We start from the raw sequence: 14,369 nt of genomic DNA on the forward strand, positions 1-14,369 counted from the left end.
AATGGAAATAAGGTTGATGGAAAATAAAGTTTCTAAAAAACAAAAAAACAAAAAAAAAGGATTTTTTTTTTCTGAGTAAATATTTGTAAATGATGGTGGCTCTGGGGACACTGTTCTAGGCTCCTCTTCAGAGTGCAGTTGTATTCTCTTTCTGGTATAGTCTGAGGTCTTCCGGATCACCTCCAGGTTGCACAGTAGTCACCCCATCTATCAGACTCCAAGTGTGTGTCAAAATGCTCACAAGATGCTACAGGCCGTGCTAGACGCTGGAGATTGGTCATAATTTATCTCACAAATCCTTGCCGAGTATTATTACGGTAGGCACCGTTCCAAGGCACTCTCCAAGGAACAAGACAAGATTTCTGCTATCACAGAGATGTTATAGTTGCAGGTATATGAGGCGGAGAACCATCTTTTCTCAGAGGTAGCTACCAAGCCCACCATCAATGGGGCCAATGATCACAAAGAAATCTCCGATCGGATATTAATAATAAATGTAATCTAAGGCCTTTGGTTAAAACCAAACTAGGTTTTTAAAAAAATATTTTATTTATTTATTTAAGGTGAGTGAGAGTGAGAAAGATCACAGAGGCAGAGGATGGGGGAAAAGCAGAATTGCCACTGCCACTGAGCAGAGAGCCCGATGAGGGGCTGGATCCCAGGCCCCTGAGATCATGACCTGAGCTGAAGGCACATGCTTAACCAACTGAGCTCCCCAAGGACCCCTAAAACCAAACTAGTTTTAACACTGCAAACCGATTGGTTTAAATGATGCAAGAATAACACACATGTATAGGACTTTAAAAGCTTTTCCCAAAGTATTGCCTCATTTATTTCTGTACTCCCTCCTCTTGACAATCCCAAGGGATATTGGGTAATGTTGCTTATCCCTTTATCATCACTCATGAGAAACACTGAGGTAGTATAGTAGTGTGGTTGGAAGTGTGAGTTTTGGAGCCAGATACCCAGTCTGTTTTACTGGTCTGAGTAAAATGTGGATAATTCCTTTATTCATAGGGTTCATGTGAGCCCTAAGGCACATTAAGTATGAAACGTGCTCACCGAGTTGGAGGAGGCATTGCTAGATTCCGGCTACCAGCCCAAGCTGGAGCCCAAAGCTCCTTTTACCATATTCTGCTTTTCTTTTCTTTCCTTTCCTTTCTTGTCTTGTCTTTTCTTTTCTTTTCTTTTTTCTTTTCCTTTTCTTTTCTTTTCTTTTGTTTCTTTCTCTTTCTTTCTTTCTTTCTTTTTTCCTTCCTTCCTTCCTTCTTTTTTTTTTAAAGATTTTATTTATTCATGAGAGACAGAGAGAGACAGAGAGAGAGAGAGAGAGAGAGAGAGAGGCAGAGACACAGGCAGACAGAGAAGCAGGCCCCATGCAGGGAGCACGATGTGGGTCTCCAGGATCACGCCCTGGGCTGAAGGCAGACATTCAACCTCTGAGCCACGCAGGCGTCCCTCTGCTGCTTTTCAATGCACACACGACAGGACCCATTGTATTCCACTCTCTTATCATATGGTAAGATCTAGTGGGGTGTCTATCACGTCCTCTATGCTGGGTGAGGCCTTGCCAGCTGAGAGAGGCCAAAATTGTGAGATAAATAGTGCCACTCTCCAGGTCCTATCCATCTTAGTTAAAAGCTTAATGCCTCTTGTTTGTTTTGTTTTGTTTTTCAAGTAAGCTCTGTGCCCAAAGTGGGGCTCGACCTCACAACCCTGAAATCAAGAGCCTTGTGCTCCAGTGACTGAGCCAGCCAGGCACCCCAACCTCAGTGCCTCCTGGATTGAAGGGGACTTTTCTACCTACTTTACTGCTCCTGCAGAATGTGTGGCTTTCCATTTTGATGGCAAAATCTTCACATCTTGATGAAATACTTCCTAAGAGAGGACATGCCCATAGGTTGTCAAATTCACTCTGTGGTAAGCTGTTTCTCCCAAACACAAGAGAATTTTAACATAGGTCTTTGGATAGAGGACTGAGAAACTCGGGCAATGGTTTCCCAGCTGTTGGCCACGTTGTTGATAATACTGCCCTTGAGCACATCCTTGACATTTTTCGTGGTCTGGTTGGGAAAACAAGAATCAAGGGTCAGAGATAATTCGGCTTACCTAAGATGGACTCTACCTAATTGTGATTGTTGACAAAGAAGATATTAGCCTTGAATACATATTGTAAGGGGCCTGTATTGGCAATATTAATCATACTTACTCAAGGCTTAAATGCTATAAACTAAAAGGAATTTTCAAAGACGGAGTGATTTCCCGGACTCCATCAAAAGTTAGAAAAAGCTTTGTTTTTCTTTCTTTTTTAAAGATTCTATTGATTTACTTATTTGAGAGAGAGAGAGAGAGAGAGAGAGAGAGAGAACACACACACACGTGTGGGAGTGGGGGCCAGGGAGCAGAGGGAGAGGGAGAAGCAGATGAGGGGCTCAATCCCAGGACTTAAGATCATGACCTGTGCTGAAATCAAGAGTTGGTTGTTTAACTGGCTGAGCCACCCAGGCCCCCCACAGCTTTGTTTTTCTCAACATTAAATTCTTAGGCTATCACCTGTACTTTCAACAGATCAATATAAAGTGTATTTTATATAGATCCACATAGATACACCTACAGGAGTACCTAGGAAGACAAATTGGCAATGAAGAAAGCCCTGATAAATGCCCTTTTGATGGGCCAAAATATTTAGATAAAATGACAGAGAAAGGTCATCAACGGTGGTAAATGCTTAAATTATTCTTGGAGGTGACTCAGTACACTCTCCACCTACTCTTCTTTGGCAAAATAAACATGAGATGCCCTAGTACTTCTGTATAATTCTCCTAAGGTATCATAGCACGTTACTACAAATTTGGATGGCTCAGGACAGCAGGAAGAGATTCTCACAGTTTGGGGCCCTCAAAGCTCGAAATCAAGATGTCAGCAGGGCCACGCCTGCTCTGAAAGCTGTAGCGGAGAATCCTTCCTTGCTTTTTCCAGCTTCAGAGTTTGTAATAATCCTTGGCTTGTAGCTGCATCACTCCAATCTCTGCCTCTATCATTACACGGCTGTCTTCTCGGTGTGTCCGTGTGTCTGTCTCTTCTCCTAAATATGCCAGTCGTACTGGATTAAGGATCCACTCCATGCCTGTATGAGCCCATCCTAACTAATCACATCTGCGGTTACCCTATTACCAAGTAAGGTCACATTCTGAGATACTGAGGGTTAGGACTATGACGTTATCTTTTTTTTTGGGGGGGGGACACAATTCAACCTATTACTTCTTATACTTGCAACTGAGTTTATATAGCTTATTTTTTCCATGGCAACTTAAGAAAATAATTTAGGGACACCTGGCTGGCTCTGTCAGAAAAGCATGCAACTCTTGATCTCAGAGTTGTGAGTTCAAGCCCCACATTGGGTGCAGAGCTTACTTAAAAATGAATGAATGACTAAATAAATGGCCACCTCACAGCTACTAAATATGAAAAAAGCTTTACCTGATTGTCTAAAAAGGACTTTATTTGGGAGAGTGAAAGAGGATGAGGGGGTGGGAAGGAAGAGGTAGGGAGAGGAGGGAGGGAAGGAGGCAGGGGCATAGGGAAAGGGAGAAGCCAACTCCTGGCTGAGCAGGGAGCCCAACCTGGGGTTCCATCACAGGATTCTAGGGCCCCAGGATCCTGACCTGAGCTGAAGGCAGCTGCTTGACCAACTGAGCCACCCAGGTGCCCGATTTTGATCTGATAAAAAAAAAACCACAAAAAACAAACAAACAAACAAAAAAAACAACTTGACTGTAATTAAAGGATTTTGTCTGCATCTTTTTAATGGACACTCTCTTATATTATCACTAAAGAAACCGTAATGTGACCACAGTTCCTCTTGGGGATTCAGAATCAGAATGATTCTTGTTCCGTCCAGCTACGTTCTTCAACTAAGATGTAAAGCTAGGACCTATGGACTGTGGCCTCTTACAATGTGGACCGGGTTAGAAAATTGTGTAAAGAAAACAGTAGGGCCAAGAGCAAGTCCTGATAACATTGGAGTTCCAGACCCATTATTACTGGGCCCAGGTGCATTCCTGTTCTTGGGGTCAGTATCCTCGGAACTCTTTTTTGGCTTAACCCAGTTGGAGTGAGGTTTCAGTATTTAACTTAGAAGGCATTTCTACTAGTGCCGCTGTGTGCAGGGCTCTAGGATGTAGTGATCCACATCCATGCTATCCAGTAAAGCAGCCGCCAGCCTCATGTGGCCATTTAAGTTAATGAAAATGAAATATTCAAAATTCAGTCCCATTAATCGTATTCCAAATGCTCAAGAGCCACACGGGACTAGTGGCTACTATACTGGAGAGCAGACAGGACGCATCCGTCAGTAACAGGAAAATTCTTTCGGACAGCCTGGTCACGAGGAATGGCTCCCCCTGGAGTCACACAGGCAGAGTCAAGATCGAGGTCCACACTGGGTAGGCAGCTAGGTTTGCAAAGCCTGACATAGAGTGGGTATTGTTTATATTTTATTTCCAACTAAGGTTATCAGTTTCTGGAATTTCATGTGTCTTGGAGTTTTCAATTCCCTTTTGGGAGGTGAATTTCTCAGGGTTTCGTTTAGTGGAACACGATTTGATTTGGGAGTTGATACCTGGACTGCTTGTTTTCTATTACCACGTGGTGCTGCTAGTCCCCTACTGCTACCACAACAGTGTTTTAAACAACACAAACTTATCTTACAGGTTTTTTTTGTTTTGTTTTAGGTGAGAAAGTCAACACAGTTCTTACTGGACTAAAATCAAGGTGTCTGTGGGACCGTGTTCCTTTCTAGAGGCTCCAGGGGAGAATTTGACTTTGCCATTCCTCGGCTCTTGGCCCCCTTCCACCTTCAAAGCTAGAGACGGCCAGCTGTGTCTTTTTCACAGCACATCACTGACACCCTCTTGTGTCTCCCCTTCCACTTACAAGGACCCTTGTAATTTCATTGGGTCCAAATGAATAATCCAGGATGATCTCTCCCTTCAAGTGTCAAATTTAGTGATTAGCAAACTTAATTCCATCTGTAATCTTAATTCATTTTTTCCATTTAATCTAACATATACAGATTCCAAAGAGTAGGCAATGGGCATCTTCGGAATCTATCACATGTACCACAGTGCTGTTCAAATCACTCTTCGTCTCTGGTTTTTGCATTTGTATAAATATGACATTGGTCTATATAACCCCCAAGGTCCTGTCTAGGTCTATCAGCTAGGGCTCCAAAGTTAACAAAAGTTTATAGTAACTATTATATCTGGTCTTTCACTGAACTTGCATCATATAATTAATCTAAAAATAATATTAAACTCAATTTATGTTCAGAAGTGACTTCCAAGGATATTAGGCCATGAATCTCCCAGAGTAAGTGTTGGCCACAGCCCAAAACACATACAAAACTAATTATAATACAGTAAGTCTTTCCACTTAACATCAGAATGGAGACCTTAATAATGAATTTTCAAATGTACGGTACCCTAAGCATTTAAGTCACAAATGAATGAAGCGGCATATAAATAAATCTTAACTGACATACAGTTAAGGTTCCCTCCCTCCCCCCAAGAAAGGAAGTTTTTTTTTTTTTTTTTTTTTAAGATTTTATTTATGTATTCATGAGAGACTGAGAGAGAGGCAGAGACACAGGCAGAGGGAGAAGCAGGCTCCATGCAGGGAGCCCGATGCAGGACTCGATCCCGGGACCCCAGGATCATGCCCTGAGCTGAAGGCAGACGCTCAACGGCTGAGCCACCCAGGCGTCCCCACAAGAAAGGATTTTGATGAGGGCTAAATGAAGTGTATTTTATTTTGTACCTATTAACCCTCTTTCCTCTCCCCCCCTTTCATAGACATTTGCTAAATCATATTACAAAAAGAAAAAACAAATTGGTGCCATAACTGGTGAGTACAAAAGCCATCCAAATGATAATCACTGAAATTCAAGGAAGTAAGAACACTCTAGTAATAAGAGTAAGCGATTCACCTTTCTGACTTACCGGAATGGCTTCTCTCAAAGAAAACATTATTTGGGTTCTTAAGTATTTTGAAAAATAATGTAGTTTTATCACCTTAACACACTCAGCAATATTTGGATTAGAAATGAAAAGTTGGTATACGGAGTAAATCCTTCAGCAGCGATTTTTAATTTATCTCCTTAACAAGTTTTCTTACCAACGTACCCTTATTACCACCGACCCCATTATCAGATGGTACTTTTCCATCAGAATACTTCAAGTTATGTACTTTAGAACTGACATGTTCTACATAGTTAAAATATGCATAATCTGAATACATTAGTATTTTTATTTTTTCATTTAAAGATGCAAAACACAAATGCTGATTTGGCATACATTCACATATTCACATATGACTTTTTCTCTCATGTTTACAACTTAACAGGTTGCTGAATCCAAAGGAACTAGTATAATCACAACGTGGAGCATACCTATAATGAAGAGAAAAAAATTAAAACTGTATCATTAACCAGCAGAAATAATATTAAACTGAAACCATTCTGAATAATTTACCTTAGAGTATCTGGTAAAGTCTAGAAAGTAAATCCACAAAAAGTATCAACCCTTAATTGTGTTGTTTTAGCAAAAAATTTTTATGTGACCTCTAAGAGTAGCAAAATCATACTGATTTAAATATCTACTTCATTTTTATCGATTGATTGGCTGACTGTAGAAGGGATAGCAAGGTGATATTAATAGGAAAAGAGAAGTGAAAAAATTTGGATAATCAGACCCTAGAGAGCCGAGCTTGAGAGTTGTTACGTATTTAAAAAAAAAAAAGTGTATGTTAGTGATTACTATTATCAATCAGATTATAACTTACCTACTTTATTTTTTAAAAAGAGTTTTATTTATTTATTTGACAGAGAGAGAGAAAGAGCACAAGCAGGGGGAGCAGCAGGCAGAGGGAGGAGAAGCAGATTCCTTGCTGAGCACAGAGCGCGATGCTGGCATGATCCGATCCTAGAACCTGGGATCATGACCTGAGCCAAAGGCAGATGCTTAACTGACTGAGCAACCCAGGTGCCCCAAGTTACCTACTTGAATCAATCTAATCCTTATTAAAGCTGAGATGTATGTGATTTTTCATTTTGCAAAAAGATTAATGTAAAATTTCTTTAAAAGGATTTTCAGAAATAAACTATGCATTTACATATATGTAGACATATAAGTAAACTCATTCCTTTTTTTTTTTTTTTAAGGTTTTATTTATTTATCCATGAGGGACACAGAGAGAGGGGCAGAGGGAGAAGCAGGCTCCATGCAGGGAGCCTGATGAGGGACTGGATCCCAGGACTCCAGGATGATGCCCTGAGCTAAAGGCAGACGCTCAACCGCTGAGCCATCCAGGTGTCCCTCATTCCTTCTTTTAAATCACAGAGCATGCAGAGAAGAGTACCTTGTTCACAGCTAGATTTTACTAGGAACTGTCCAATTGGGTGTTAGTTGTAACAATCATAAAGAAATGGTCATATGGTAAACGATTTCCCAATCTATTGCCCTCATACATTCACCTGTTCTACAAATATTAAATTACCAGCAGGCCCAAGCACTGGGCAATTTGCTGAGTACATTATGATTAATAAAATAGGGTTTCTAGGCTCATGAAATTTACTCAGGTGTCACATATAACAAACAGATATTAAGAAATACATGAATGGTAACTTGTCTTCAATTTTATGAAGTCATTGTGTACATTAGGTTCACAAAATGATACGATTTTGATTTCATTCTTAAGCACAACTTTCTATGAACATAGACAAAGCATGATTGAAAATGATGCTAAAAATATTTATGCTGAGAGATGCTTCAGCTAAGGTATTAAAATTCATAAATTTGTCACAGGCAGGAATATCAGTGCTAAAAGTATAAACTCAGTAGGGGCACCTGGCTGGCTCAGTTGGAGTTGCATGCAACTCTTGATGTCAGGGTTGTGAGTTCAAGTCTCACAATGAGTTTAGAAATTACTTAAAAGAAGTAACAAAAATATATATAAACCCAATAAAAAAAATCAACCAAAATACATTATTTAAAAAGAGGTCAAATTAACTTGCATAATTTATTAATCCTATAAAATTGCATACTTACTATATTAGTATTTCAATGGTTTATTCCAACCCATTTCTTCTTTTATACTCTAAAACATCTTCATTATGTTTTTTGATTAGCTAGAAGTAGATAACAATTAGAAATATATAAATTATTCTAGTTAAAAATAAAAGGCTAAGAGATGCAAGTCCAAAAACTATGCAATGGTATATACTAGTTCATTTTAATCTAACATACTAAATTTGAGGAGAAGATAGCCTTTAGGAGTTTATTTTTATTTATTTATTTTCAAAAGATTTTATTTATTCATGAGAGACACACAGAGAGACAGAGACACAGGCAGAGGGAGAAGCAGGCTCCACGCAGGAAGCCCGATGTGGGACTCGGTCCCAGGAACCCGGGATCATGCCCTGAGTCCCCCCAGGCGTCCCCTTTATGAGTTTATTTTTATTTTTTTTTTAATTTTTATTTATTTATGATAGTCACACAGAGAGAGAGAGAGAGAGGCAGAGAGACAGGCAGAGGGAGAGGCAGGCTCCATGCACCGGGAGCCCGATGTGGGATTCGATCCGGGGTCTCCAGGATCGCGCCCTGGGCCAAAGGCAGGTGCTAAACCGCTGCGCCACCCAGGGATCCCCCTTTATGAGTTTAAATTCAACTTCTGTCAAATAAGTTATTTCATTCAGCAGGTAATTAACGTAATAGAATAAGTTACTACAGAGGAGTTAAACCAACACAACCAACCAGAACGGAGTCATTAAATGAGGCCCATGCTGGTTGCTGTGTTACACCTCTAACCTTAGATGCCGGACACTGTGAGTCACCATCCCCATCCCCAATTGTCTGTGTGTTAATTCAATGTCGCGGGACATAGAAACTTTCTTAGAACCACCTCTGACTGAATCTGCAACCAAAACAATGGTCGATATACAAGGGTGACATTTGCTGCAAAGATCCAATTACACTCAGAGTTCTCGGCAGCAATCAAGCTTTTTGGGGAAAGCTTTAAATTAAAACTTCATTATAACAAATATTTTTTTAAGACTAAAAATTTTTTTTAAAGATTTTATTATTTACTCATGAAAGAGAGGCAGAGACACAGGCATAGGGAGAAGCAGGCTCCCCACAGAGCCCCATGCAGACCTCAATCCCAAGACCCTGGGGTCACGCCCTGAACCCACGGCAGACACTCAACCACTGAGCCACCTGGGCGTCCCACAAATATTATTTTTGAAAGGATTAGTTACTATTGTTATGTTGTAAACCACGTTCACTATCTCTTACTCCTTCCCATTATCAACAAGCCATTTTAATGAGAAAATTCAAAACGAGAGATCTAAGCGTTGGAGGTGGGAGGCAGTGGAGAAAGCCCCAAACTCATGAGATAAAAACAAACAAATCTTAAATACTAATATAGCACACAGACTTTGAGTCAACTTCAAAAAAAGGTGTCTACAGAGAGGCAGCATTTCACGGTGGTCTACAGTGTAATTCTGAAGTCAGGGAGAATCGGGTTTAGCCAACTAATTTCTCCAAGTGTTTTCTTTTATTGTTTTTTAAATAAAATATTTATTTATTCATGAGAGACACAGGCAGAGGGAGAAGCAGGCTCCGTGTAGGGAGCCCGATGCGGGACTTGATCCCGGGACCCCGGGGTCACGCATTGTGTCAAAGGCAGGCGGTAACCGCTGAGTCACCCAGGGATTCCCCTCCAAGTGTTTTCTTTACCTATAAAAAGTCAGTGATAACAGTACCTATTACACAGTGTTGTTGAAAAAGATTAAGTGAATTTTTATGTGTAAATCACTTGGAGGGCGGCCCAGGCGGCTCAGAGGTTTAGCGCCGCCCTCCGCCCAGGGTGTGACCCCGGGGTCCCGGGTTGAGTCCAGCATCAGGCTCCCTGCATGGGGCCTGCTTCTCCCTCTGCCTGTGTGCGTGTCTCTCTCTCTCTCTTTGTCTCTCATGAATAAATAAATAAAATCTTTAAAAAAATAAAGGGATCCCTGGGTGGCGGAGCGGTTTGGAGCCTGCCTTTGGCCCAGGGCGCGATCCTGGAGACCCGGGATCGAATCCCACTTCGGGCTCCCGGTGCATGGAGCCTGCTTCTCCCTCTGCCTATGTCTCTGCCTCTCTCTCTCTCTGTGACTATCGTAGATTAAAAAAAAAAAAAAAAAAAAAAAAAAAGAAAAGAAAAAAATAAAGCATTTGTATTACTGTAAAGAGAAAATAAAAAGCTGCTACACACAGAGTACGATTTCCAACAGTGCATTTACCCAAACGTTGATTACAAGCTTGTGTTTGGGGAGTCTAGTGGGGCTTAATTTGTATTGCTTGTCCATTGAAGAGGTGTCCGTATAGCATCTGGGAAAAAAGTGTCTTCGTAAAACCCAACGGCAGGGAGGCCCGGGTGGCTCAGCGGTTGGGCGTCTGCCTTCGGCCCAGGGCGTGACCCCGGGGTCCCGGGTTAGAGTCCCACGTCGGGCTCCCTGCAGGGAGCCTGCTTCTCCCTCTGCCTGTGTCCCTGCCTGTCTGTGTCTCTCAGGATGAATGAATGAATGAATGAATGAATGAACCCAAGGGCAGCCTCCGTCCTCATTAGCCGGTAAAGGACGATCCCTCCTGAAACTGCCGTCCGTCCTAAACGGATCGTCATGCCAGTTAACGACGACCGGCCTAACTCCGAGGCTGCTGCAATCTTCCGTCCTTCTGCTGGTCCCGGGGTTCCGCTGTGAGGTCGCACGCGCTGAGCCCTTCCGCGAACCCGCGGCTGGGTGGGGGCCCGACCCCGCGCGCCCCCGCGCCCCCACCCCCCACGAGCGGGGCCCGCGCACCACGGAGGCGCCAACTCACGTGGATCCACAGGGCGACGGCGGTGCCCAAGGTCAGCCCGACCTTCGGCCAGTCGGGGCCGTCCCGCGGCGGCTCCCGAACGTAGAACTTCCACCGCGCCCGAGCTGCAGGCGGAGAGCGGACGCGCAGGTGCCTCAGCGTCTCTAACCCTCCCGCCCCGCCCCCCGGCGGAAGTGGGCCTCGCCTGCCGCCCCGCCCCCACCCCCGGGCGGAAGCGGGGCTCGCAGCTGCGGGCCCGCCGCCCCCGTCCTCCGCGCCGCCCTCCACGCCCGGGAACTGGGCTCCGCCGGCTCTCGGGGGCCCCGAAGGCCGTTCGCAGGGACCGAGAGAGGGCGGCGGCGGCGACGGCGAGCCTAGAGTCGGCGCTGCGATCCGCGGCCCCGACCCCGCGTCCCCGCCGGCTGGGCCCGCCCCGGGGGCGGCAGACGGGCAGGCCGGGGCAGCCTGCGCCGCCAGGAGCACTCACGGGCGCTCGGGAGCCGGGCCGGAGCCAGGAGCCGGGAGACCGGGCGGCACAGCACGGGCGGCGCCATCTTGCCGGGCGAGGCTCCGCCTCCTTCGGGGACGGGGCCTCGGGGCGGGGCGGGGCGGCCGGGCGCCCCCTGACGGAGCGCGGCGGGAGCTCGCGGGCGGGGCGGCCTCGCCTGGTCGGTGGAATGGGCCTCGGGAGGCGGTGGTGGACCGTGGGGGGGTCACGTATCCACTTTGCTGCCCCGTTTCAGGCTCCTGCCCCAGGGATGCTCAGAAGATCTACTAAAATCTTTGTTTTTTCTTTTTTAAAGATTTTATTTATTTATTTATTTATTTATTTATTTATTTATTTATTTATTTATTTATTTATTTTTGAGAGACAGAGAGAGGGAGAGGCAGGCTCCTGCAGGGAGCCCGATGTGGGACTCGATTCCGGGTCTCCAGGGTCACGCCCTGGGCTGAAGGCGGAGCTAAACCGCTGAGCCCTCCCCCCCCCCCCCCCCCCGCCCCCGGCTGCCCAGATTTAGTAAAATCTTGCAACATGAGCCAGAAAACTGAAAATGAAGCGTCGAGCAACAACTAGCACTTTGAATTCTGTGTTCCTGACCCTGTGCGTTATGCACCCTACTGGTTTCTGTGCATCATTTCCTTTCACCTTCATAACGACCGCTTGACAGGCCTTACTATCCTCAGGTTACAGATAAAGCTCCAAGAAGGCAACTGGCTCGTGCAAGGGGACATACCGTCTATTTGGAAAGACCTCAGTTCCGGAAGCCTGTTCACACGCACTATCCTAGCGAAGCTTCCCGAGACTGCGAGGAAAAGAGAGAATTCTTCGTGTTTCGGAAGTGCCCTGACCTGCCCTGACCTGCCCTGACCTGCTCAGGCTTAGGATCCCACAGCTAGGGGAGGTGGGGTTCAGATTGGGGTCTTCCGAGCCCAGCTCTGCTGATCCTCAGTAGCCCACCTGGCAGCCTCCCCCAGTCCCGAGGCCCCGAGCTGTAGAGAACAAGGTTTCAAGAGGCGAGTTTATTTTTTTTTAAGGACTTTATTTATTCATTCATGAGAGAGAGAGAGAGAGAGAAGCAGGAGAGAGAGAGTGAGAGAGAGAGAGAGAGAGAAGCAGGCTCCCTGCGGGGAGCCGGACGCAGGACTCCATCCCAGGACCTCGGGTCACGCTCTGGGCTGAAGGCAGGTGCTAAACCGCTGAGCCACCTGGGCTGCCCTTCCTTGTGCTTTTAAAATGTTCCTAAATGGCATGAAGTTTAAAGGCTTATAGCATTAAATTATTTCTATTACATATATACATATTTTTCATGGCCTTTAGATATCAGATTGGATTGAGAAGTGACTGCACAAAATCTGGCTCAATTATGAAAGATAAAGCCTATCAACAGTACAATGTCTTCGGTGGGCAAAATCAAATTGTTTACGACTACCAGATACTTTCTGAGCTCCCCAAGGACCACATAGGATAGGTTTTATGTTACAGCTGTAATACTGAGGCATAGAGACAGTAAGTAATTTGCCTGAAAATCAAAAGCTGCGAGGCTTTTGATCCTGGAGACACAGGATCAAGTCCCACATCAGACTCCCTGCATAGAGCCTGCTTGTGTCTCTGCCTCTCTCTCTGTGTCTCTCATGAAAAAAATAAACACAATCTTTAAAATACGAAAAAATAAAAGCACAATGAATATTAGCAAATCTCTTTTCCTTCTATATATATTTTTTTAATTTTGTTTTTCTTTCTTCCTTTTTAAGTAAGCTCTGTGCCCAACATGGGGCTTGAACTCACCACTCTATGTCCAAGAGTCTCATGTTCTACTGATTGACCTAGCCAGATGCCCATCTCTCTGTTTTCTTTAGCAATATTACTGGGAAAAAATAATAATTATTGACCAAGGAATAGAATCATCGTACAATGCTTTCTTGTTCATTTTTACATGCAACTGAATGGCTAACTAGATTGCTAAGTGTGAGTCACATTATAGTTTGTAACCTGGTTTGAGCTTCCAGGCCTCATGCTCAAGTAAGCAAACCACCCAACTAACATGCTGAGTCAGTTGTTGGTTCTCAACTTCTTGTCCGCTCAGCAACCTGACAGTTGAATATTCTTTCTACATCATCCCTTGGAAGCTTGTCCTGACACAGCTTTTGCTAGTATCTAACAAGTCGAAACAGAAGCCGTGTTTAGTCAGAGCATACAGAGCCAGGAAGCAAATTACCAAGTTCAGTACTGCTGTTGGAAAAAGCTGGTTTGTTCTTTTGGTTCCTGTATCCTTTTACTTGTGTATATTTTGGGAAAGTGATGAAATACAAGTACGTTCCTCTCCGCGTGTTAGAGCTGATGGAACCCTACACTTGGGAGGAGGCAGCTGTAGGTGAAACTCCATCTTGAGAAGAATCCTGATGAAGCAATTCCGGCCAGGAGCTCATAGCCACAGATATTTTGGTAGAAGTTGCTACATGACATGCACTTAAGCATTTCCAGAGTTTGAATGCTAAAACCGTTATGACCTAGGCAAAAGGGGAAAGGATTTGAGTTAGCAGCTAGAAAACTACAGTTCTAGTCCCAGATTTTTTCCATTGAGCAACATCTTACTCAATTGACTTCTCATTTCTAGGGAGAGTGAGAGAAGAGCAAGAGTTGAAAGAGTATAAAATAGAAGATCACTACACTTCTGTTTATTGATTTATGATGCATGAGAATTTCATATATCAAACTCAGGATCTGGAGAGGGATGTAGTTTTGATATATCCGCACACCTATTTTTTTTTTAAGATTTTATTTACTTATTTGAGAGAGAGAGAGAGAGAGAGACAGAGAAAGAGTGAGTGGCAGGAAGTAGCAGAGGGAGAGAGAGAAGCAGCCTCTCTGCTGAGCAGGGAGATCCTTGTAGGGCTGGATCCCAGGACTCTGAGATGATGACTCAGGCAGAAGGCAGACGCTTGACAGACTGAGCCATCCAGGAACCCCAGTTT

The 14,369-nt window shown here is 44.2% G+C and overlaps 1 protein-coding gene across 1 annotated transcript; it reads right to left on the reverse strand.

Moving 5' to 3' along the window:
* Positions 1-6,127: 6,127 nt before the first annotated feature.
* Positions 6,128-11,497, reverse strand: NDUFC1 (NADH:ubiquinone oxidoreductase subunit C1). The gene is made up of 4 exons (XM_055317130.1): positions 11,383-11,497; positions 10,917-11,020; positions 8,106-8,185; positions 6,128-6,448 (listed from the first exon to the last, which is right to left on the reverse strand). Exons 1-3 carry the CDS (start codon positions 11,447-11,449, stop codon positions 8,126-8,128), a joined length of 231 nt encoding a protein of 76 aa, XP_055173105.1. The 5' UTR covers positions 11,450-11,497; the 3' UTR covers positions 6,128-6,448; positions 8,106-8,125.
* Between the last annotated feature and the right edge of the window lie 2,872 nt (positions 11,498-14,369).

Source organism: Nyctereutes procyonoides, unplaced genomic scaffold (assembly GCF_905146905.1).
Source record: "Nyctereutes procyonoides isolate TBG_1078 unplaced genomic scaffold, NYPRO_anot_genome, whole genome shotgun sequence".
In the NCBI taxonomy this organism is placed as follows: Eukaryota; Metazoa; Chordata; class Mammalia; order Carnivora; family Canidae; genus Nyctereutes; species Nyctereutes procyonoides.

Bases quoted from the DNA above. Each gene is read 5' to 3' on its own strand.
- NDUFC1 (XM_055317130.1), bottom strand. From the start codon at position 11,449: ATGGCGCCGCCCGTGCTGTGCCGCCCGGTCTCCCGGCTCCTGGCTCCG. The intron at 11,021-11,382 runs GTGAGTGCTCCT...CTCCGCCTGCAG, and splicing joins GGCCCGGCTCCCGAGCGCCC to CTCGGGCGCGGTGGAAGTTC. The intron at 8,186-10,916 runs GTGAGTTGGCGC...ATCTACTTCTAG, and splicing joins CCGTCGCCCTGTGGATCCAC to CTAATCAAAAAACATAATGA.